We start from the raw sequence: 26360 nt of genomic DNA on the forward strand, positions 1-26360 counted from the left end.
ACAATACCAGGTTTGGATGGTAGCGGACATATTTTCCTTGGTAAGTGATATTTCCCTTGGTAAGTGATATTTCCCTTGGTAAGTGATATTTCCCTTGGCAGGTGATATTTCCCTTCGTGACATTTCCCTTCGCAAGTGAACATACGTAACAAACAAGAGAAGGGACGACATTATAATATATGTTTTATAAAGGTTTCAGGATTATTCAAAAGTCAAAACGATTTGATTCAACAAAAATAAAAACTTTTATTTCGATTTGGCACAACCACATGAAAATCAATTTCAAAGTAAATTTCCGCAAACGAACTTTCGTGTTTCTGGCCCAGGATTAATCACTGCCCTTACAATCAGGAAAATCTTTCACTTATTGGTCATAGGAAATTATTGAATTAAAAGGATAACTTTCTTTATCCGTATGGAAAATAAGTAAAGGACTATTGATGAAACTTTTGTCTGGTCTCTAGTTTTCAGATAGTCCGACAGTTGCTGATAGTTGCTCACAGGTTTGACAACCACAATACCAGGTTTGGATGGTAGCGGACATATTTCCCTCGGTAAGTGATATTTCCTTTTGTAAGTGAACTCACGTAACAGACAAGAGAAGGGACGACATTATAATATATGTTTTATAAAGGTTTCAGGATAATTCAAAAGTCAAAACGATTTGATTCAACAAAAATAAAAACTTTTATTTCGATTTGGCACAACCACATGAAAATCAATTTCAAAGTAGTGAGGAAATGCTGTGATAACAATAACTATAACATGTTATAGTATTATGATGGTTAACTACTACATGTACAATTGTTTATTTTCATCAATTACATACTAGCTTATACATATTGTTATCTCGCTGACATGACATATACTCCTACTTACACAAAGAGTGACTTAAGATAGAAAGATGTAATTACTAGATTGCTAAAATGTAATATTCACTATTTTATATTTACATATAAATGTTATACAAAACTATGTACTTTAATTAATTTTACTGAAACCCAACTCCAAAATCCCTGGTGATGGACTAGAGAATACAGAATCCCATCTCCAAAATCCCTGGTGATGGACTAGAGAATACTCCAATACTAAAATCTCACAGAAGAAAACACTGTATATATCTTGATCTAGTGGAAATAATATTCACCATGATGATTCTTACAAATTACTAAATTCACATTTGAAAGTGAAGTCCACTTAACCCCTGAAGCAGGTGAAATGTCACTTATATGATCCTGCCAAACACTCGGCAAGCCTCGTGTTTGGCAACTTAAGAATCTTTCCCTCGGGTTGAGATTCCCCTGTCTCACCCCCATGGGGGTGAAAGATTCTATTATTATCTTACCCTGGACAGGGATATCCGCAGTTTTACCGGGTTGAGATTTTCTTATCTCACCCAAGGGAAAAGACAAACTACACATGCTCTTTTCACGTTCTCAACAATTGCATTTCGTCATGTAAACAATACAATGACGCCATGTTGACAAATCAATAACGTCACGTCAACATTTCCTTGCTTTGATGTAACGTCCATATAAGATACATAAGTGGGTAAATAGGGTAAGAGAAAAATAATCATTTACCCCCATGGAAGGAACTGAGATGCCCCTGTCTCACCTCAAGGGGTGAACGATTCTATTATCGGCATATTCGAGATCATATGTCTCCAAATTGGTTCATGAAACATCTGACTCTAATGACATTAGCAAGTATCCTCATTCAGTCCTAACTGAACTTATAGAATTAAGGATTATACTGACTCGTAGTCATTGTTTAAGTTCAAGTTTAAGGGGAATAAAAGTTGCTAAACATCCTATCAACAGCTATGGTCATTTAAGGATGGACTTCTCTGTGTGTGAGCTCCATGAGTGACATTAAATTAAACCACACACGGTAGCATTGAACTGACAAGGTTGTCACAATCCAGAACTATTGAGCATTAGGAGGAGTAGCAACTACCATTTTCATAGACTCTGGTATGTTTCGGCCAGGGGACCCAAAGTTTTCCAAACAAAGGCAAATCTGAACTATAGCCCAAAAGTGAGACAGGGTCAAGGGTACTCCAACTATATTAGAGAACACGGCGAGAAACTTAAGACAGGCACCATTGGCGTCAGAACAAAACAAATAGCCAGATACCTGTTGTTAGCTGAAGTATGTCAAGGGGACATCAGGAAGATTGGTTTGGTTTAGTTCAGTTATGTTTGACGTCCCGTCAACAGCTATGGTCATATAAGGACGGCCTCCCTGTGCAAAGAGCATGCGTGTGGCAAAAATTAAAGGTTATGCTTTTTTTGGGAGGCTGGGGTATATTCGTGTTTATCTCCTTGTGATAGCGCAGAACTGATGCCGACCTCACTGACAACAGAAAAACCAAGGGTCCACTCCCAAAACGGCTGTGTCAAGGGTGGCACAAGGAAATAAGAAAGTTGTTCAGAAACAAGAGAAATGATATGATCTAAAATTTAGTCATTTCTTCAAACCATGACATGGGGCCAGCAGGTACAATTCTTACGCCCTACCAATATTGTTTTTCCATGACATTTTAAGCTTTGTAGTAAAAGCTGTGTAGAAGTTGTGTTGTTTGCTGGACTTATAAAAGACGTTAAAAAGTTCATTTCATTTTCCGTTCAAACAAAGTGAAGATAAAAGGAGACAACATGGCTTCAGGCTTTTCTTTGATTTTTCCTGTTCCTATTCTGCTGAAGATTTAAACAATAAAATATTCAGGACAAAAAAAGGAAGAAAGAACAAGTAAGTAGACACAGCGTGAAAAGTCCTAAAAGAAAGGACAAGAGGTTGTTCCTTGAATTAAAGGAATGTGTGAAACAACCTAGCAGATGTAAGTCCCCATGACATAGCCATCATTAAACCTCACATAGTGATCTGGAAATGCTAGTACAGCCTTTGGATAAAAGATCAAAAGAAAATGTCACAGATCATGTGAATAAAATCAGACTAAAACATTACAATCAATTGTACATCTGGAAGGCAGGGAAGGGTTTCCTGTCTTGAATTGGTGAGTATTGAAAACACGTCAAAACCCAAAACAGGAAATATGCCTAGTCAGATAGGAAAGTCAGCATTGACAGTAACTTCGCTGTTAAAAAGTACGTACATGACACCAAAGCCGTCCAAATTGACTTTGATTGATTGTCATTGGGCCATACACAAACAATAACATATTAACGTGGTTAACAGAAAAAAACCCAGTTTGACTGAAAAGATAAGGACATCATCTGGATATGTCACCAATGTTTGGTTCTGAATCAAGCGGGCCTTATGTGAAATGAATTGTACACCGATTTATTGATCCATAAGTCATCATCTCATATACAGTTCACATCTAAGTGGCCATGTGTTTTACTGGCCAATTGTCTATTAAAATTACACAGAACATTTCCATCAGTTGTACTCTATGATTATGAAGCTATATTGAGGTACATATTTATACTAATAGCACGGTACATTATCAAAACGGGCAACGAAAGGAAATGAAAGAGGAATGTATAAAAACAGCAGTATAACTTGAACTTTGCATAAAAATAGAGGTCAACATCTCTCCTCCTAGAAACAGTGACGCCCTAGTTATTAAAATCATTCAAGTGGAACTGTGGTTTTGGTCCATAGGTTAACCTTTCTTGACTAATAAGATATCAAATTGTTTAATTGTTTTAACCAAAATGGGGGAATGTCCAATTGTTTGAAAAGCTTGGTGCAGTGTCATGGTCAAGTGGAAAAACTGTCAGATACAGCTTTCTCATCTGCAAACAAGATCATGAGGACATTACATATTCATTGTGTATTTGTCTAAAACTTTCAAAAACAGCTTTAAAATAGCCTGATTTAAGGCCTGTCATCCATGTCAACAGAGCCATCACATTCATTGGGCCAATATACACCAAACCATCTTTGGTTGTTACGCAAACAGAACTACGATATTTTACCGGATTCTTCTTTCCACAAGATGATAAGAATTCTACGGTCTTGGGACATCAGGATGAGCGTTTAGTGAAAGATCCCTTCAGTACTTTCTGAGAAATAGCGATAACAAACTTCAATTGTCAAAATCCAAGATGACTGCCTGTCGGCCATGTTGTTTTCCGAATAGTCTCAAAATGCAATATGCATAACTAGGCACAGAGGAGAACCTACATATGAAATTTCAGAAAGATCCCTTCAGTACTTTCTGAGAAATAGTGATAACAAACTTCAATTGTCAAAATCAAAGATGGCTGCCTGTCGGCCATGTTGTTTTCAGATTAGTCTCAAAATGCAATATGCATAACTAGGCACCGAGGGAAACCTACATATGAAATTTCAGAAAGATCCCTTCATAAGTATCTGAGAAATAGCGATAACAAACTTCAATTGTCAAAATCCAAGATGGCTGCCTGTCGGCCATGTTGTTTTCCAATTGGTCTCAAAACGCAATATGCATAACTAGGCACCAAGAGGAACCTTTATATGAAATTTCAGAAAGATCCCTTCATAAGTTTCTGAGAAATAGCGATAACAAACTTCAATTGTCAAAATCCAAGATGGCTGCCTGTCGGCCATGTTGTTTTCCGATTGGTCTCAAAATGCAATATGCATAACTAGGCACCAAGGGGAATCTACATATGAAATTTGAGAAAGATCCCTTCAGTACTTTCTCAGAAATAGCGATAACAAACTTCAATTGTCAAAATCCAAGATGGCTGCCTGTCGGCCATGTTGTTTTCCGATTGGTCTCAAAATGCAATATGCATAACAAGGCACCAAGGGGAACCTACATATGAAATTTAAGAAAGATCCCTTCAGTACTTTCTCAGACATAGCGATAACAAACTTCAATTATCAAAATCCAAGATGGCTGCCTGTCGGCCATGTTGTTTTCCGATTGGTCTCAAAATGCAATAAGCATAACTAGGCACCAAGGGGAGTCTACATATGAAATTTGAGAAAGATCCCTTCAGTACTTTCTCAGAAATAGCGATAACAAACTTCAATTATCAAAATCCAAGATGGCTGCCTGTCGGCCATGTTGTTTTCCGATTGGTCTCAAAATGCAATATGCATAACTAGGCACCAAGGGAAGCCTACATATGAAATTTGAGAAAGATCCCTTCAGTACTTTCTCAGAAATAGCGATAACAAACTTCAATTATCAAAACCCAAGATGGCTGCCTGTCGGCCATGTTGTTTTCCGATTGGTCTCAAAATGCAATATGCATAACTAGGCACCAAGGGAAGCCTACATATGAAATTTGAGAAAGATCCCTTCAGTACTTTCTCAGAAATAGCGATAACAAACTTCAATTATCAAAATCCAAGATGGCTGCCTGTCGGCCATGTTGTTTTCCGATTGGTCTCAAAATGCAATATGCATAACTAGGCACCAAGGGAAGCCTACATATGATATTTGAGAAAGATCCCTTCAGTACTTTCTCAGAAATAGCGATAACAAACTTCAGTTGTCAAAATCCAAGATGGCTGCCTGTCGGCCATGTTGTTTTCTGATTGGTCTCAAAATGCAATATGCATAACTAGGCACCAAGGGGAACCCACATATGAAATTTGGGAAAGATCCCTTCAGTACTCTCTGAGGATTAGCGATAACAAGAATTGTTTACGGACGGACGGACGGAGGGACGGACGGACGGACGACGGACCACGGACGCAGGGCGATTTGAATAGCCCACCATCTGATGATGGTGGGCTAAAAATCAGTTTGACTGAAAAGTAAAGGACATCATCTGGATATGTCTCCAATGTTTGGTTCTGAATCAAGGGGGCCTTATGTGAAACGAATTGTACACCGATTTGTTGATCCATAAGTCATCATCTCATATACAGTTCACATCTAAGTGGCCATGTGTTTTACTGGCCAATTGTCTGTTAGTCTATTAAAATTACACAGAACATTTCCATCAGTTGTACTCTATGATTATGAAGCTATATTGAGGTACATATTTATACTAATAGCATGGTACACTATCAAAACGGGCAATAAAAGGAAATGAAAGAGGAATGTATAAAAACAGCAGTATACCTTGAACTTTGCAAAAAAATAGAGGTCAACATCTCCCCTTGTAGAAACAGTGACACCCTAGTTATTAAAATCATTCAAGGGGAACCGTGGTTTTGGTCCATAGGTTATCTTTTCTTGACTAATAAGATATCAAATTGTTTAATTGTTTTAACCAAAATGGGGGAATGTCCAATTGTTTGAAAAGCTTGATGCAGTGTCATGGTCAAGTGGAAAAACTGTCAGATACAGCTTTCTCAGATACAGCTTTCTCAGATTTCTCAGATACAGCTTTCTCAGATACAGCTTTCTCAACTGCAAACAAGATCGTGAGGACTTTACTTATTCATTGCGTATTTGTTTAAAACTTTCAAAAACGGCTTTAAAATAGCCTGATTTAAAGCCTGTTATCCTTCTATGTCACCAAAGCCATCACATTCATTGGGCCAATATACACCAAATGATCTTTGGCTGTTACGCGAATAGAACTATGATATTTTACCGGTTTATTCTTTCCACAAGATGATAAGAATCCTAAGGTCTTGGGACATCAGGATGAGCATTTAGTGACCTACTGTAGCACTGCTGGAAAGTGAGAATCTGGTTTAGTGTGGGGAAACTTACTAGAGTTATTGTAGGGCACTAGAGTTTCAAATACCTTCAGGGTAATAAAGATACCTGTTTGAAAAAAACGATAAATTTACCGCAGAACCATACTTCATATTAATAAAAGATAATTGTTTGAAAGATGATCCTTTTAACATGACAATTTAAAACAATGGTTATTAAGACAACAGTTACAAAAAATATACAATCTCATAAATGTCTCGGAAAAAGACACAAATCTATAATTTTAGCAGTTAAACTCCATCTAGGTCATCACTACGCCTGCTCTCAATCATTTTATTCTAACTTCAAAATATATATGATCCTTTCACTCTTATTCATTTAAATGCTTACACTCACTCTGATTCAAGCAGAAGCTTTCTGTAACTGATTCAGATATATGTTCACTCTCATTCTCATACACATATATAATGGGGTTTTTTTCTTGTTTTTTTTTTATTCAGACTTTTGGTTAAAACTGCTGCACAAGTGTAAAATCTGAGTCATTTTTATGCTTATTCTCAATGTCTGTAACACATTCATTTAATATCTCCCTGATGCTGATTTAATCTTTTCAATCTGATTCAAATAAATGATTTTTCTCATTCTGATTCAAATATAGGCTTGCTTTCATTCAAATTCCCACTCTTCCTCTTCTCATTCATACTCAGTATATACAAATGTATACATACATACATAAATTCACATTGTAAAGGGTGTTAAGAAAGTCTGTTCCGCAAATGAATTTGCTTAAAATTCAGGTGTGAAGTCACGTATCCCCTTCAAGTTTTAATTGCAGTTAAATTAGTAGTGTGCATATATACCATACTATATACTATATTACCTCCCTTGGTCCAGACTCTTTGGTTGCTATGGAAATGTGTATACACGGAAGTAGCAGATGACAATTTATTACATTTTTGCCAGTGAAATATCAAAAATTATTCATTCTATAAAAGTCATATTTTTCACTAGTGAAAAATATCACTTTTGCTGATTTGACCAATCAAATTAATTATTAGAAAATACCAATATAATTGACCAATCAGAAAACCCGACATATATGTCAGCACCTAGACAAGGGGAACTACTTTTTTGATTGCAAATTATCGCTGTAGGCCTAGTTAGCATACGGGGTAGGTTTTTCGTTGATAAAAAATGTAATAAACAGAATATCTAACGGTGTCTTCAGTAATACCAAATATATTTCACTCGTATGGCTAATATTTTGATATTTTTCACTCGTGCTGCGCACTCGTGAAAAATATCAAAATATTAGCCCCACTCGTGAAATATATTTGGTATTACTGAAGACACCGTTAGATATCCTCTCTATATGAAAATGCCAGCTATGCTGTCGAAAAGTTCATCCTCAGAATGTCCCTCTCCAGAGCAGGAAAGAGCCCAGGCCATGGGTTTGTTAGAATCTAGATATAATGTTAAATATGCGGCTAACTTTCTGCGAAAAACTGAAAGATGTGGAAGGAAGTAGAGGCAGAGGACAGGAAAATATCAGACTAAAAGCTGGAGCCCAGATCTAGAGGGTACGTCCTACGAAAGCGGGCAGTAGGGTAAAACAGGAGATAGCTAAAATGAAATTCAAATGGGGGAAATTGATGAGAAAGCGCTGCACAGACCTGAAGAAGTTTGAAATTGACGTAAATCATGTTTCGGTGTGCAACTATTAAGAAAACGTGAAAAATAACAAGCTGTGTCCACTATTGTCCAAAAATCAACCCCAGAATAGGATGAGGTTTGCTAGAGATCACAAACATTTAACAGAAAAAGACTCGGAGAATTACAAATTCAATGATGAATCTACTAAATATTTATTTCATAGTCCGAATCAACAAATTGGAGGGTCCCAGTCAGATGACTAGCGCCATCAAGTCAAGCATGAAGTCATGATCTGGGGGGTTGGGGTATGGGAGTGAGCGGACTTAGTAAACTCTACATTCTACCTACTGGAAAAACTGTTAATGGACAATATGGCTAGGATAACATACTTAAAAAGTACCTGAAACCAGCTGTATTTTGACAGAAAATTACCGTCAATTATGACGTCGTTTAAGATTTGCGTGGAGTGGTATATCTCAGGAACATGTGTCTTCCTTAATTCACTCAATGCCAAATAGAATAAAAAGTGTTATCACAAAGGTGGTTCTACAAGTTATTTAAGAAATAATTAACGATGATTCGTGTATTATTGCAAGATATACAACGAGGACGAGGATATTTTGCAATTGAATTAATAACGAAGGCCGCAGGCCTGAGTTATTAATTAAAATTGCAAAATATCCGAGTCCGAGTTGTATATCCTGCAACAATACACGAGTCAAAGTTGATTATTTCTATTCTACTATGTACTGTTTAGTTCTGAGATCGACCTCTTTTAATAGAAAAACAGCAAAGAAACCCCGAAAAACCTTGTAATTTATTTCTTGAGTATTGCATTATTTGTTGATGAAATATACAGGCAATACAGTACTACGATCAAGAGCATCTATCATATGGCATTGATTTTGATAATAAAAAAAAAGAAAAAAAAAGAAAAAAAAAGGGGGAGCTTTTGTAGGATTCGAACTCGCGTCGTGATAAAAATTTATTGAAAGACTAACCCATTAGCCCACTCGGCTATGGTAACCTTTTATAAAACGGGTGAATATTAGATATATAAAATTGTTACAGCCGTGACTCCTGACCGTGTATTATTGGCAAGATACACCATTTTTGATTTGTGGAATGGACTTTCTTTTCATCCTTTACATGTGTATGCGTGTAGGTGTGTGTACATGTACTTTCTTAACTGTTGTTGCTTTACATTTCTTTCTTTGATGACATCATCATGACATCACATAGAAAGTTCAAATCAAAACAATAAGACCTCCTATGACGGAGGAAAGTACAATGTGTGTCATATATGAAAATTAAAATTATTAAGTAATAACACAAAATAATAAAAACAATTTGAAACAAAGTAACAGTTCCTTGGACACCATCTCCCAGATGATTGAGGAATAAAAATGCTCCTTGAGTTTTCACATAAAGTATTACAATCCTGAATAAACAAGTATGGGAGAAATTCTCTGGAGACAACTTTTATATGACAATGATAAAAAGATAATTTTCAATTCCTAATCCTCAATAAAAGGCTTGCTCAAAGCCCAAACCACACTTCTGCCGACTCCATCTGATTAAAACACAGATGATCTGATGGTGGCTGGTAAAGATCTTGTAACGATGACTACATTGCTTACCATACAACAGGATTTTTTCAGCCAATCAAAAGGCATCTCTTATATGTACAAAACAGCAGAAATAGATGAAAGCAACAAAACCGCAATTAAAACTGTGTTGGCGGCTTAGAAGCCTCTGATCTGATTGTTTTTCGCTACTTTATCTTCTACTTGAGGAGTTTCAATTGAAACAAATTTAAATTCGCAAACCACACGTTTTGTCAAATAAATAAATCCTTTTATGCATGAAGTGGCTTACTATGAGCGCAACATTTGGGACACATGGAAATCCTTAATTCAACAACTTCACCATGGTTGCCAATGAGAAATTGACCACCAAAATTTTGCCAGCTCTATTTGGATTGGCCGATTACTGAAAGGTCATCTCAACATGATCCCTAACCGGTCACCATCAAATCTTCACAATGTAGTGTATAATGATGATTTCTATTTGAATCAGATTGCTCCACACTCACCTTGACCTTTCTCAATCTCTGTCAGATTAATGCTTGGACCTTTTTAAAGTGGGAATGGGACAATATCAGGTATAAAATATTTCAAAAGCACATCGATAACATGAGGTTTCTATATATAGCCTGTACCTAAGAAATATAAAGAAACACATCCAGGTCCAAGTTGCATCAACATTCCTGGCGATCTTTTCACGAAAGTTCGTAAGTTTTACACTTACAATTATCATAAGTGAAATCTTAAGTGGTTTTCACGAAAGCACTCGTAAGATTATTTTTACTCTTACGATAATTCTTAAGTTTTACACTTACGATCAAAATTACACTTACGAACTTTCGCGAAAAAGGTCCCCTGACCTTTAGGAAATTGCTAAAAAAAAATTCCGGAGACAATCACAATTGGATTTAAGGGGGAAAATCTTGGTTAAGGATCTTTCCTATAATTCTGTAATGCTTTCCTGAGGAAAAGTTTAAAGTAAGGAATATCCTTCAATTAGGGAATGCTGATGTAATTGGAACCAGTAACAATATCAACATTGCACTAATTAATTGAGCATATGTTCAGTATACTTTAAATGCATATATTTAAGTGGTATTCTTATTTTAGCATCTCTCTTTTTTGCGTTAAATCCCAATTTGAGTGCTAAAATAAACATGAATACTTGGTCGGTTAATTTTTTTTTTAGTTTCTGAATTTTTGTCCATTTTTTTTCTTTTGCAAAACACATTTGGTAAAGAAAAAAATTGCCTTAAAAATTGGCGCAACAACTAATGACTGACTGGACAGTTGTGAAGTCTGACCAACTGACCAGTAATAAGGTGTTTGACCTATTAATAGAATTACTGGATCAGGACCAATTCCCAACATTTGCTGTCCTTCCTGTTAGATATGATGCTATCTAGAAATGTCAGTATTTAAGAATCTAGTACACAGTTCTTGTATTGAGGTTCTCTTCCAGACGGTCACCCCTATGGACCCAACACACAGTCCTATCACAAACACTCGTTTCAGGTTCAGTTTGGATTTTCTTTTCTTTACGTCCTTCACCTTATCTGGCGGGGCATATTGGCCAGAGTCCACAATCTGTAAAATAGTTAAGAATATTATGAACTAATATGGAATGAATAAATCAGAAACTAGGAAATGTCTGTGAGACATTAATGCCCCCACTGCCACTTGACACCCTGAAACACACTTTGGTGAGGATCGCATAAGCAGTTACTGAAAATGACATGTTTGGTGGGAAATTTTATTAAAGTGGGAAATTTCATCCATAAGTACATGTATGTATTGTGAAAGGCCTGTATCAACTACCTGCAATCCAATGTTTTTTTTTAAATCATCTCAGCTATGACATTCAAACTGGGTCAATGTCATATTCAAAACATTTTTAAAGAAATCAAACAATTACTTCGGATGGAAAATAATTACTCTCTACACCTTGTGGGTTTAGTTCATTCTTCTGCTTATGATACTTTCAATGTTGGTCATTTACCTAGACAAACTCATTATTGTAGGTGTTATCTCAGCAAACTATCAGCCCTGTGACCTTGAAATTTGGTTGAGGTAATTTATCTTAATAAACTAAAAGTGTTACCTAAGCAAACTTTGAGCTCTGTGACCTTGAAATTTAGTCAGGGTCATTTATTTAAACAAAGTGAAAAGTTTTATCTCAGCAAACTATTAGACCTGTGACCTTGAAATTGAGTCAAGGTCATTTATTTAAACAAACTAAAAAGTGTTATCTCAGCAAATTATCAGGCCTGTGACCTTGAAATATAGTCAAGGCCGTGTATTTTAACAAACAAAAAGTGTTATATCAGCAATCAATCAGCCAAATGCTATGCCTTTTGTCTTCTACTGACCTTCAGAAAATATTTCTCTGGAAGTAGAGCATTGCTCATTGTAAACACAGTGATAATCCTTCATGCAAGCATGCTACTGGCCAATATTCCAATACTCTAGGTATCTTGGAGACATAAACATAACATATGTCACACAAAATAAATTCATATCAGTTTTCAATATCTGATATATTTCCTGTGAGAGTATAAAGGTTTATGATGGTATATATATCATGTCAGACCGTCCATAGACAGGAATATCATTTGTATGAGCCGTCACCCTGCTATCTTCACCGTTGTGAGGACGTAAAACCCCCAAACAAACGAAACGATTTCATGAAGAATGCTTTGAACTTTTTTGATTGAATGCCTGTCAAAATGTGATTTTTATTCTCCTCCAAATTACACCATCATTGCTGTATCACCAGAAGCCATCCATCAGAGTCAGGAGAACTCTTGGCTTCTCGTCTGCAGGGATAGACAGACAGAAGGTGGGGAGGGAATAATCTAGGTGGTGATGGACAGTCGGTTAGCTATAGACCCTTCGCTACCCACCATACTCATCAATCCCACCTGTGGCAGACTCGGTAAATTGTCCACACCAGTATTTATCGGCGATATCGGCTCCAAGTATTATCATGTCGAGAACTGTATTATTGCTTTTTACCCTGACAGGAGGAAGATTATGTAACATCATCCGTCAAGTTTAAAGATAGGCAGGTTCATTCATAGCAGTTCCCCAGTTCTCAAGTCTTACACCCTATTAATATACTGTAAACCTGGAAATATTTGTGAGAGATTTATTCTCTAATGTTAGTCTCCATTCTCAAGCATTACACCCTATCAATATACTTTAGACCTAGAAATATTTGTAAAATATTTATTCTCTAGTATAAGCCTCAATTCTAAAGTCTTACAGCCTATTAATATTCTTTAGATCAACAAATATTTGTGAGAGATTTATTCTTCAATATTACCCTCAATTCTCAAGTCTTGCACCCTATCAATATACTGCAAACCAACAAATATTTGTGAGAGATATATACTCCAATGTAAGCCTCAATTCTCAAGTCTTACACCCTATCAATATACTGTAAACCTAGAAATATTTGTGAGAGATTTATTCTCCAATATTAGCCTCCATTCTAAAGTATTACACCCTATCAATATACTGCAAACCAACAAATATTTGTGAGAGATTTATACTCCAATATTAGCTTCAATTCTCAAGTCTTACACCCTATCAATATACTGCAAACCAACAAATATTAGTGAGAGATTTATACTCCAATATTAGCCTCAATTCTCAAGTCTTACACCCTATCAATATACTGTAAACCAACATATATTAGTGAGAGATTTATACTCCAATATTAGCCTCAATTCTGAAGTCTCCTCTATATCGTAGATGGTACTATGACTTTAGTCACTGTGAAAATGAGCTCGTTTACAGTATACAAATGCAGTTGACATCTTTATAGGAAGTTGACAGGAAACAAAAGACTTTGTGCTCTTCGTTATTTAGTGGAAGCACCAATGCATACTAAAATTTTCCTTTTCAAGAGTGTGATGTGATTTGTGGTGCATTATGATGAGGGTCAGCAAACTACAAAGGCAAAGGAGACCACCTTGTAAGATACCAGTGAATGTTACATATATTTTTTTATAATTACATCAAATATATTGTGTATTAAAACTACATGCTCTTAAAATTACCTAAAATTTAAGCTAAAGCGATCATTCCGAACGGGTGATATGCGTTACTCATATTAATCAAAATCTTTTTGAAGAAACATTTAAAAATAATCAAACCCTGTCCTTACAGATGTTTTGATAAAGAACAATATTTTTTCAACAATAAAAAAATCTAAGACCACCATCACAGATTTTGCATAAATCAATCAAATTTAAATGACTATTCAAACCATATGTTTATCCAACCAAACATCACACGCATGTTCACAATTGCAAATTTTTGTTATAAAAAAAAACCCCAAAGCATTTTAATAAATAAATCAAAGGAAACCTTATATAGATGTACCTATCATCCCTTACTGAACAACACATGTAAATTTTCTTTTATCTGCTACAAACAATAAAACATGCATGGTCTGTCTATATTAAAAAAAGAACTGTAATATTAACACAATAAGATCACGCACTCAAGCAGTACAGGACTCCAGGTTAAAGTATATGATGATATAACAAGGTTGACTGTTCACCAGTAAATACCAGTTACCCTCTCACAGGTGGTCCTAATGTTAATGTACTTCTCTCCATGCTTTAGTAGCGGAAAACTTCAGATATAAAAATATATAAGTGATCCTGTATACTACAACTTTAGTAATCTGAAGTGTTCATGCTTAAGTAGCTGAAAACTTCAGACTACTACTACTTTAGTTTGAACAGCATTATTCTAACATTTGTGATGGTATGAACACAACACATATTGTTTCACGATGTGTTTCTTAGTCTGGCATTCTGTTAGCACCTTATATAATTCATTTTTGACATTGTCCCGTTTCAATTTTTTGAATCAGGGACCTTGACCTTGACCTTAGGTATTTTAACCCCTATCATAAGACCTTGACCTTGACCTTAGGTGTTTTAACCCCTATCATAAATGTGCACATGACATTTTATCACCATATGAAATTTTGGCCTTCTGGATTTAGAGATACTCTGGAAATGAAAGTACCAACCCAAGTCTTATTTTTTCATAATAGTGACATTGACCTTAGGAACTTTTAAAAAATCCTTATTACTTGTCAGACAGGTGGGCTTATCATCAGACATAAGCCTCTCACCAGATGGCTATGGTAGGCACAAGTACATTTCACATTAGATATACATGTATATATATAGCTACTTGGTAACCCTGCCCTGCAGGTAGGGCGTAAGAATTGTACCTGCTGCCCCCATTGCATGATCGTAAGAGGCGACTAAACTTGGGATCTTATCTTTTCTCTTCTTTTTTGATAACTTTCTTCTTCCTAATGTCTCCCTTGACAATGCCCCACTTTTGGCCTTTAGTTGAGCGTTCGCCGCTGTGAGGAAGGTTTTGGGTTCTGTCCCCTAGCCGAGACATACCAGGGTCTTTAAAAATGGTAGTTGCTACTCCTTGCTTATCGCTCAGCATATTTGGAGTGGGACGACTGGTTGGCCCGTTGTCAGTATAATGTGACCGGGTGGGGTGTGCTGCTGGGTGTCTTCGGCAGTATGCTTCAGTGAGGTAGCACTTTAAATCGGCAAAAGTTCCGGCCTATCACAAGGAGACTTAACACGAACATACCGCAGCCTCCCAAAACACACATACGCACCCACCACACTCATACGTGTCGCACGCACGGGAGGCCGTCCTTAAATGACCTTAGATGTTAATAGGACGTTAAACAAAATAAACCAAACCAATACTTGCTAACCATTAACTTTTCAGGTATTAGTTTGCATAGGCAAAAACCAACAGCGATATATCAGGAATTTGTCAATAATTATGCTGTAAGAACACCTCCCTAATTTGAGACAATACTGTTTTAAAATAGTCATCAATCTTCCTTATTACTCTCAAGAAAATATAGCATGTACTAGCTACACTTGAAGCTAACTAAGCCAGCAATAGAAATTGAAACAAACAGAAACAACAAGATTGAGACACTGTAAGGATAGTAATTCTCAATAGTTATAATTTCCTGGGTTTTTTTTTTAAAGTTTGAAGCAAAATGGATCTAATTATTTTTCTCAAAAATAGTGAAAAACAGAACTCTTTGAAAATAATGACTTTTGCAGTAGTACATGAATGAAGAATAGAATTCAACGATAGTAGCTAATATTACCTATTGAAATAGAGGAATTTAAAACAGAGAAATCCCATGATAGTAGCTAGGGTTACCTTTTGTAGTTGTTTGTTGAGGAGTTGTAACTCCTTCTCCAAGTCTGTAACATTTCTACTTGTGTCCTGACTATAACTCAGGATCTGTGTAGGACTTGTACCATCCTGTAAAACAAAATGTCGAAAAATCAGTCCTAGTGTGACATCCGGAGGGCTTGTTTTCGTAAGAATAAATATTTTATTTTCCGCAATGAATTTGCTGTACTTGTTTACAAAAGTACAGAAAAATAACCTGTTTTCTTGCGTTTATTTTTTGGAGAAATCCTGTTACTTATCAGTAAAACAGGGAGATTTTGTTAAGGACAGGTATTGTTTTTATATTTTATGTTTTTATGTACTGATAGTTTTGTATCTTTTATACGTGTAGATGTGAATTCTATGTAAATATATACATGAGGATGGGTGTGTGAGGGTGGGTGTGTATGTATATGTGAGATGTTGTGTATGTGTGTACTAGACCTGTAAAATATCTTGTGATTGTAAAAATAATATATAAAAAAAAAATTAAAAATTAAAAATTAAAAAAAAAAATTATTTTATTAATTTCATACCACACCCCCAATTTATTCATTTAATTATTAATTCTTAGGAAGCATAACTTTTAAGAACAAGTATTTTAGGAATATTTTGTTAGCAGCGCTAAGTTTGATAATTCTTGATATAACACAGAAACAAAATGAGGAAGGAAGACAATTTTTTACTCATCGCCTGTCCGGCAGGGCCTCAAACTCTCAATCGAAGACTTTAACTGTACATGCTCTGCTAAGCAATATTTAAGCTGCAACAACTGCACCACCATGACATCCCAAAAAAAGGTGTTTCAGTGTCGCAGTCCAATACCTCTGACATAATCAGAGTGACAAATCATCTGTCAGATACCACTAATTATATAATTGATAATGTTTTGTACCCTACCTTAGAAGTTAATGTATTTTAATGATGAACCCAGTTGGCTAAACCTCAAGTGTTTACAACAGAAATTCACAATATTTATCATTAGCAACCCTAACAAGCAAAAATTTTAATATTTTCAAATTAAAAATGTTTTTATAGGCAGCTGGTTGTTTTTGAGTTATTATCTCAAACACAGAAGCCCAAGTGGTGCCATTATACAACCATTCCCTCAAAACAGGAACAATTTTCTGATATTCAATTTACCTAATGGTGTCTACACCGAGCAGATTAGCCGAGCTAACAGTAGTGGTTGGGAGTAAGGGGAATGGAGATAATTGATTGGTTGGTATCAGGGTCATTAGGATACTGAAGGAAATAGGGGGATGTTTTTGGCATCAAACTTTGGAATTGTGTTATTTGATAGTCCAGTGTTATATTACATGCATAACATGAAAAAAAAACAAAAACAAAAAAAAATAAAAAAAATTACAGACTACATATCATTTAATTTCATGCATATCGATTTATCAACATAAAATGGATTTTTTTTATTACATGTTCATTTGCATTACTAATCATAGAAAACCAATCTAATACTATTTTACATTTAAATATATAAGAATTCCTAAGCAATGAAATCATGTTTAAAATGATTTTTCATATACCTCGGTTGTTGATTCTTGATACTGCTAAGTTTGTCTGTTTCTATTGTGCAAATTTTCATGGTTTTAGCAAAACTTTGAAGCAAAATGGACATACGTTTTGTGGAATTATGACACAAGGTTATAAGTTTCCTCATATTTTAGTGAACATAGACCTACGTGGAAATTTTTTTGGAGTTATGACACTTTTTGTGGAGGCTATGACACAAGTTTACAATTCTTATTTTAATTTTAAAAAATTTCTAATTTTCAAACAACAGACTTCCATGAAAATTAAAATCTTTTCTGTATATTTCAATATTGTACAACAACTGGACTTTTTGTTTATATGACGCTAAAAAAAGAACTGATTTGTTTTATGGCACATTAGAAACAATTTCTTATTTTTAAATGCTGTCTGTCATGTGAGAAGGTGTGTGATTACTTTGTAATTAACTCTACACCTTTCACTCTGCTCGTTATGTTTATCTTCAGTTAATTGTCTTTCAAGCCCTAAATGTCTAGACAAGTTTGTGATAACATTTATGATAGTTTTAAATTAAAGTTCCATCAGAATACTCCAACACAATATTTGTTTAAGCAAAGTTGCGTTCAATTTCACATTATTGATTAAAATATCTTTAGAAAAAACACAATTTCAATAAACTACACAGATAAATTTGCAAGTTTAAACTTTTTAAAATTCAAGTTCTTGCAAAATTGCTTGAAGCATGGAAGTCAAAAAAATAAATATTTTCCGCAAAAACTGCAGTTTTTTTGTTTGTTTTTGTTTAACGTCCTATTAACAGCCAGGGTTTTCTTTTTTCTTTTTTTTTTTCTTTTTCGTCAACAGACATATCAGTTGTATTAGCAAAGAAACCATCTTGATTCTGATTTTAGTTAAACCATCTTCTTACTACATGCAAGTTCTATACTTTTTTGCTTGTTTGTTTGTAATGTTAATTGCCTCATGAACAGCCAGGGTCATTTTGAGGCAGGATCTCCTTATAGTAGCTGGTGGCTACCTCACAGAATGACACATGGGAGGCCATCGCATTCCATCCAGAGCAATTAGGGTAAAGTGCCTTGCCCAAGGACACAACCATGACAGCACAAACCAGTCTGTTTTGCAGCTTCTCATGAAGTACAAACTGTCACAGGAAGGGTAGTTTACTCTATGTATGCATTACAATCTAGTTATCCATATCATAAACGAACAATGTTCACAGTAATAACAAAAAGCTTCTCTTCTTCAGGGCAGCAAACTTGCTGGGATAGATATGTCAGACATTTGGAATGAATATTTCCATATTTACATAGGTATGAAATTTAAACTTACCTGGATTTCTAAAAACTGTGGTTGAGTTGATATCTGTTCTCTGATAAAACCAACCGTGGAAGAAATGTACTTTATGTGTTTACAAATGTTGGCTACCATGGCAACAGAATCAGCACAACTACAAAGAAAACAAAACAACAGTGATGATTATGAAAAATAAACAATGGACAAATCATAAACAAGCACCCGTTCAAATCACAACAACTTCTTAAATTCACGTACATCAACTAATTAAACAAATGTCACAAATCCCTTAACTCACGTCACAACTCCCTAAACTCATGTCACAACTCCCTAAACTCATGTCACAACTCCCTAAAGTCACGTCACAACTCCCTAAACTCACGTCAAAACTCCCTAAACTCGTGTCACAACTCCCTAAACTCACGTCACAACTCCCTAAACTCGTGTCACAACTCCCTAAACTCACGTCACAACTCCCTAAACTCACGTCACAACTCCCTAAACTCATGTCACCTCCCTAAACTCATGTCACAACTCCCCAAACTCATGTCACAACTTCCCAAACTCATGTCACAACTCCCTAAACTCATATCACAACTCCCTAAACTCATGTCACCTCCCTAAACTCATGTCACAACTCCCTAAACTCACGTCACAACTCCCTAAACTCATATCACAACTCCCTAAACTTACGTCACAACTCCCTAAACTCATGTTACAACTCCCTAAACTCACGTCACAACTCCCTAAACTCAAGTAACAACTCCCCAAACTCATGTAACAACTCCCTAAACTCAAGTCACAACTCCCTAAACTCACGTCACAACCCCCCAAACTCATGTCACAACTCCCTAAACTCACGTCACAACTCCTTAAACTCACGTCACAACTCCCTAAACTCATATCACAACTCCCCAAACTCATGTCACAACTCCCCAAACTCACGCCACAACTCCCTAAACTCATGTCACAACTCCCTAAACTCATGTCACAACTCCCCAAACTTATGTCACAACTCCCCAAACTCACGTCACAACTCCCTAAACTCACGTCACAACTCCCCAAACTCATGTCACCTCCCCAAACTCATGTCACAACTCCCTAAACTCACGTCACAACTCCCCAAACTCACGTCACAACTCCCTAAACTCATGTCACAACTCCCCAAACTCTCGTCACAACTCCCTAAACTCATGTCACAACTCCCCAAACTCTCGTCACAACTCCCTAAACTCACGTCACAACTCCCTAAACTCATGTTACAACTCCCTAAACTCATGTCACAACTCCCCAAACTCATGTTACCTCCTTAAACTCATGTCACAACTCCCTAAACTCATGTCACAACTCCCTTAACTCATGTCACAACTCCCCAAACTCATGTCACAACTCTCTAAACTCATGTTACCTCCTTAAACTCATGTCACAACTCCCTAAACTCATGTCACAACTCCCTTAACTCATGTCACAACTCCCCAAACTCATGTCACAACTCCCCAAACTCACGTCACAACTCTCTAAACTCATGTCACAACTCCCTAAACTCATGTCACAACTCCCTAAACTTTCTCACAACTCCCTAAACTCACATCACAACTCCCTAAACTCACGTCACAACTCCCTAAACTCACGTCACAACTCCCTAAACTCTTGTCACAACTCCCTAAACTCATGTCACAACTCCCTAAACTCATGTCACAACTCCCTAAACTCACGTCACAACTCCCTAAACTCGTGTCACAACTCCCCAAACTCATGTCACAACTCCCCAAACTCGTGTCACAACTCCCCAAACTCATGTCACAACTCCCCAAACTCACGTCACACCTCCCTAAACTCACGTCACAACTCCCTAAACTCAGGTCACAACTCCCTAAACTCATGTCACAACTCCCCAAACTTATGTCACAACTCCCCAAACTCACGTCACAACTCCCTAAACTCACGTCACAACTCCCCAAACTCATGTCACCTCCCCAAACTCATGTCACAACTCCCTAAACTCACGTCACAACTCCCCAAACTCACGTCACAACTCCCTAAACTCATGTCACAACTCCCCAAACTCATGTCACAACTCCCTAAACTCACGTCACAACTCCCTAAACTCATGTCACAACTCCCTAAAATCATGTCACAACTCCCTAAACTCACGTCACAACTCCCTAAACTCATGTCACAACTCCCTAAACTCATGTCACAACTCCCCAAACTCATGTTACCTCCTTAAACTCATGTCACAACTCCCTAAACTCACGTCACAACTCCCTAAACTCATGTCACAACTCCCTAAACTCATGTCACAACTCCCCAAACTCATGTTACCTCCTTAAACTCATGTCACAACTCCCTAAATTAATGTCACCTTCCTAAACTCATGTCACAACTCCCTAAACTTACATCATCAAACTCACTTAATTCAAATGAACTATCAAAATTCACACCAACTCCTTTTATTCATATCAAATCCCTAAACTCACACCAACTTCCTTTTAAACTAACATTAACTTCCTAACCACTAATCAAATGCTGTAATGTATCTCCCCTTTCTAGTATAATTGAGGAAAGACTAAGCAGCAAGCCTGATAACACCATGGCATTACAAACGTAACAGTCAATGCCAGCTGGAATCAAGGACCAGCTGTGTTATAGGGTATCATTCAGACTTCAAAAAGCACTGTATATCAATTAAATTTCTCTCCAATCTCTCAACAATTTTTTGTTCACTTAACAAAAGGTGATATGACAGTATAACAAGGATTTACTATCAAACAATATTAGAATAAAAAGTTTTATGAACAAACAGTAAAAACATAACAAGGACCATTAAGGATTAATGATGGCAGTATAACAAGGTTTACTGTATAATGGTAGCAGTATAACAATGTTTACTGTATAATGGTGGCAGGATAACAAGGTTTTACTGCACAATGGTGGCAGTATAACAAGGTTTACTGTATAATGGTGGCAGTATAACAAGGTTTTACGGTATAATGGTGGGAGTATAACAAGGTTTTACTGTACAATGGTGGCAGTATAACAAGGTTTACTGTATAATGGTGGCAGTATAACAAGGTTTTGCTGCACAATGGTGGCAGTATAACAAGGTTTACTGTATAATGGTGGCAGTATAACAATGTTTTACGGTATAATGGTGGCAGTATAACAAGGTTTTACTGTACAATGGTGGCAGTATAACAAGGTTTACTGTATAATGGTGGCAGTATAACAAGGTTTTGCTGCACAATGGTGGCAGTATAACAAGGTTTACTGTATAATGGTGGCAGTATAACAATGTTTTACGGTATAATGGTGGCAGTATAACAAGGTTTACTGTATAATGGTAGCAGTATAACAAGGTTTACTGTATAATGGTGGCAGTATAACAATGTTTTATGGTATAATGGTGGCAGTATAATAAGGTTTTACTGTACAATGGTGGCAGTATAACAAGGTTTACTTTATAATGGTGGCAGTATAACAAGGTTTTACTGCACAATGGTGGCAGTATAACAAGGTTTTCTGTATAATGGTGGCAGTATAACAAGGTTTTACTGTATAATGGTGGCAGTATAATAAGGTTTACTGTACAATGATGGCAGTATAACAAGGTTTACTGTACAATGGTGGCAGTATAACAATGTTTTACTGTACAATGATGACAGTATGACAAGGTTTTACTGTACAATGGTGGCAGTATAACAAGGTTTACTGTACAATGGTGGCAGTATAACAAGGTTTACTGTACAATGGTGGCAGTATAACAATGTTTTACGGTATAATGATGGCAGTATATCAAGGGATTTACTGTACAATGATGACAGTATAACAAGGTTTAACTGTACAATGGTGGCAGTATAACAAGTTTTAACTGTACAATAGTGGTAGTATAACAGGGTTTTACTGTATAATGATGACAGTATGTCAAAGTTTTACTGTATAATGGTTGCAATATAACAAGGTTTAACTGTACCAGGTATATGATTGCAGAATAATAAGGTTTCCTTTTGCAAACGGTGGTAGAAAAAAGGAGTATCATAGCAGTAGATGAAAATGAGAAATGTTCAGCATGTACAAAACATGCACCGAACATTTGTTTGTCTTGTTAAGAGAATAACTCTGAAATCAAATGAAGTGTTGAAGTGTGTGTTTAAGTTAGAGAAACGATTTGTTTAATTCTATGTGAGAAGGCAGATGCTACAGGTCTGTGTATATTTGAATGAAACGAAGCTGTGTGCTCACGACCTGATCAAGTCTGGTTAGTTAAATTCATCATGTAACAGCACTTCTGTAACTCAATGTGTCTTTAAACTTTACAAATAGTTTTTGTAGACAGAATGAAAATTTATCTATGTACAAGTATGCTGGGTATTGCTAAAACAATACATGTCCCCTACTGGCTCCTGCTAAAGATAGTAACAGTGACCTTGACTTGACCCTAAAACCCTGAAACTCGACATTGATAGCTACTCATACACACATTATATACCAACTTTCACCAACATCCTTTGAAGAAAGGCTGAAAAAAACTGAGAAACTGAGCAGATGGACTGACAAAGGGACAGACAGACAGATGGACGGAGGGGGAGGAAACCTATAGTCCACCTGGTTTCACCGATAGGGGACCAATAAAAAAATTCAAAATGGAAACCTCTATGAGAAAGATTTGAGAAATAAAGACAGAAATACAATGAACATAACAGGACCTATATATCCTGATTCACATTCTGCTTTTCTGATGATTGTCAGGAAGAAAGACCAAGTAACTTATCTTTCAAATTTTTCATATTTTTGTGTGCATGTCAGACTTGCAAACTTTCCCATCATATTGTCTTTTTAGTCTAGACACATTCACATTTCACATTTGAGATATTACTTCCGAGAGAAATTCTGAATCTAAACCTTCAAGTTATAGGTCTTACACTCAACATCTCAAGTGCAGGTCGCTATAAAAGTGTCACTTCCTAATTACAACTCGCCAACAGGTGTCACCACTGTAGCCAAGCAATCGTGAAGTGATGGGGATGTTTAGACGGCAGTATCTAGCATGGTCTGTTTTCTAATGACAAGAAATTGGTCTTCATCCAACTAACCCCACAAGCTCAATACAATGTATGTACATTAATCCACGTTCCACACGTTTGCTGGGTTATAAAGCTTCGGATTCCAATTATTGTGTATGATAAGTTTGAGGTCACGGAGGTCTTACACAAGGAACATTATATTGACCCCTGACATTTAATTACTGTATAAAGGGTAACATTCATGGTGACGTTATTTTTTTGTAATTTGCTAAGTGTAAGGTATAAAAGGGAGATAACTCAGGAAAATGGAGGAATCCAAACTTTGGCTGCCTTCACTTCTGTTAAGGAATTTCTGAAAAGTCATGTTTTCTAATTCTTTAATTTCTGACTCAAGTTTTGTCATGTCTGCAGATTATTTGTGAAATTAATAGATTTATGGTGAGATTTATGGCAGTGTCACTGACCTTGTTGTGGAAAAGTAAGTATACAAGAGGCCCAGAGGGCCTGCATCACTGGTAATTTAAGCAATCATGGCAAAATGCTATCATTAAATCATATATTACAAATGTTTTGTCGATTTGGTATCTGCCACTCAGTATACATTTTATGAGGGATGACTGCCGAGAGCAGAAGATGGCTGACAGAAATCGGTCGCTATAGAAAACAAATTAGCGACCGCCGTTCCGAAATCACCGGTTGTTAGTCACATTAGACAGGTAGTCGCTATACAGAGGGTCGTTATATATTAAAATATCACGGGGAATCTTAAAACCGGTCGTTATAGACAGGCAGTCGTTATATACAGGGGGTCGTTAGAGCAGGTTTGACTGTATCATGCACAACGATCAACAGTTTCCTTTAACTACATTTACCTTTCTGGTTCATAAGATGATTAAAAGCAAAATAAGGTATAAACTGTTTAGCTTTAATAACCAAATTTCTGCTTCCAAAGATGATTATAAGCAAAATAAGTTGAAAACCATTTAGCTTTTATAACCAAATTCCTTCTTTGGACCTAGTTCTATGGCTGTGGGAGTGGGGGTTGGGGATAAACATTTTATATCATATACAATATTCAGTTCATGTTGCCCAAGAGGGAGGGGAAAAGATTTATGTAATATTTAGTTCATGGTGACAAAGGATGATGCAAACAAAATTTGATCAAAACCCTTTATCCATACAGAAGAATGATTTTTTTTAAATATACAACATTGAGCTTCCTTCACCTGATAAAGTTCCAGGTCAAATGTGATAAAAATCTATCAGGTCCTACAGAGGGTTTTTTCAAGGCTTAACCTCTTATATCCCTATTGGGCCCTGCTCCTCTATTCCCAGGGGAATCAGACACCATTGATTAACAAGAAGCCCATGGGCCTTAACGGTCATTTGACTAAACTATTGGTGATTGTGTACTTCACTGAATATCAAATAGAAAAGGCCCTATTCAATTGCTGATTGGCATGGAGTTTTTGGTTGAGAAGTTGTTTGAAGACTTAATTCCTGTAATCTTAAAAGGAGGTTAAGGTTATTCACTTGAACAAACTTGGTAGCCCGTCACTCCAGCAAGCTACAGGTCTAATATCAACTCTCTGGCACTCTTGTTTATCGAGAAGAAGTAATTTAAACATTTCAGTATATTCAACCTCTGTGACCTTGAATGTAGGTGAAAGTCATTCATTTTAGGTGAAGGTCATTCATTTTAACAAACTTGGTAGCCCTTCACCCCAGCATGCTACAGGCCTAATATAAAGTCCTTGGACCCCTTGGTTATTGAGAAGAAGTTGTTTAAAAATTTTAGCCTATTTGACCCATGTGACCTTGAGTGAAGGTCAAGGTCATTCATTTGAACAAATTTGGTAGCCCTTTACCCCAGCAGGCTACAGGCCCAATATTAGTCTCTGGGCCTCTTGGATATTCAGAAGAAGTTGTTTTAAGAATTTTAGCCTATTTGACCTCTGTAACATTTCAAGGTCATTTATTTCAACAAGCTTCGTAGCCCTTCACCCCAGCATGCTACAGGCCTAATATCAACTCCTACGGACTCTTGGTTACTGAGAAGATGTTGTTTAAGAATTTTAGCCTATTTGATCTCTGACATTGAATGTAAGTCAAGGTCATTTATTTCAACAAGCTTTGTAGCCCTTCACCCCAGCATGCTACAGACCTAATATCAACTCCCTGGGAGTCTTGGTTATTGAGAAGAAGTTGTTTGAAAAGCCTATTTGACGTCTGTGACCTTGAAAGTTAGTTAAGGTCATCCATTTGAACAAGCTTGGTAGGGCTTTATCCAAGCATACTACAGGCCCAATATCAGTACCCTGGGACTTCTGGGTATTGAGAAGAAATGAAAAGTTTACACACGATTATAGACCCTTCGTGTCAGATGACCTAAAAACTGGTTCCATCCTCAACCCAAGAATGCTTCAGATAAATTTTGACTAA

At 36.4% G+C, this 26360-nt stretch overlaps 2 protein-coding genes across 2 annotated transcripts in view; one reads left to right on the top strand and one right to left on the bottom strand.

Moving 5' to 3' along the window:
* The first annotated feature begins 316 nt into the window (after positions 1–316).
* The window catches only part of LOC117330682 (NADH dehydrogenase [ubiquinone] 1 alpha subcomplex subunit 12-like), a 43972-nt gene continuing 17928 nt past the window's right edge, over positions 317–26360 (top strand). The window contains exon 1 of the mRNA XM_033889124.1: positions 317–554. The gene's annotated coding sequence lies outside the window, so the exon portion shown is untranslated. The remainder of the gene's footprint in view (positions 555–26360) is intronic.
* The window catches only part of LOC117331182 (ankyrin repeat, SAM and basic leucine zipper domain-containing protein 1-like), a 28107-nt gene continuing 11961 nt past the window's right edge, over positions 10215–26360 (bottom strand). Inside the window, 3 exon segments of the mRNA XM_033889780.1 lie at positions 10215–11406; positions 16057–16161; positions 18931–19048. Of these exon segments, the coding sequence (XP_033745671.1) occupies positions 11218–11406; positions 16057–16161; positions 18931–19048 (412 nt within the window). The 3' untranslated portion in view covers positions 10215–11217.

Source organism: Pecten maximus, chromosome 7 (assembly GCF_902652985.1).
Source record: "Pecten maximus chromosome 7, xPecMax1.1, whole genome shotgun sequence".
Taxonomy (NCBI): domain Eukaryota; kingdom Metazoa; phylum Mollusca; class Bivalvia; order Pectinida; family Pectinidae; genus Pecten; species Pecten maximus.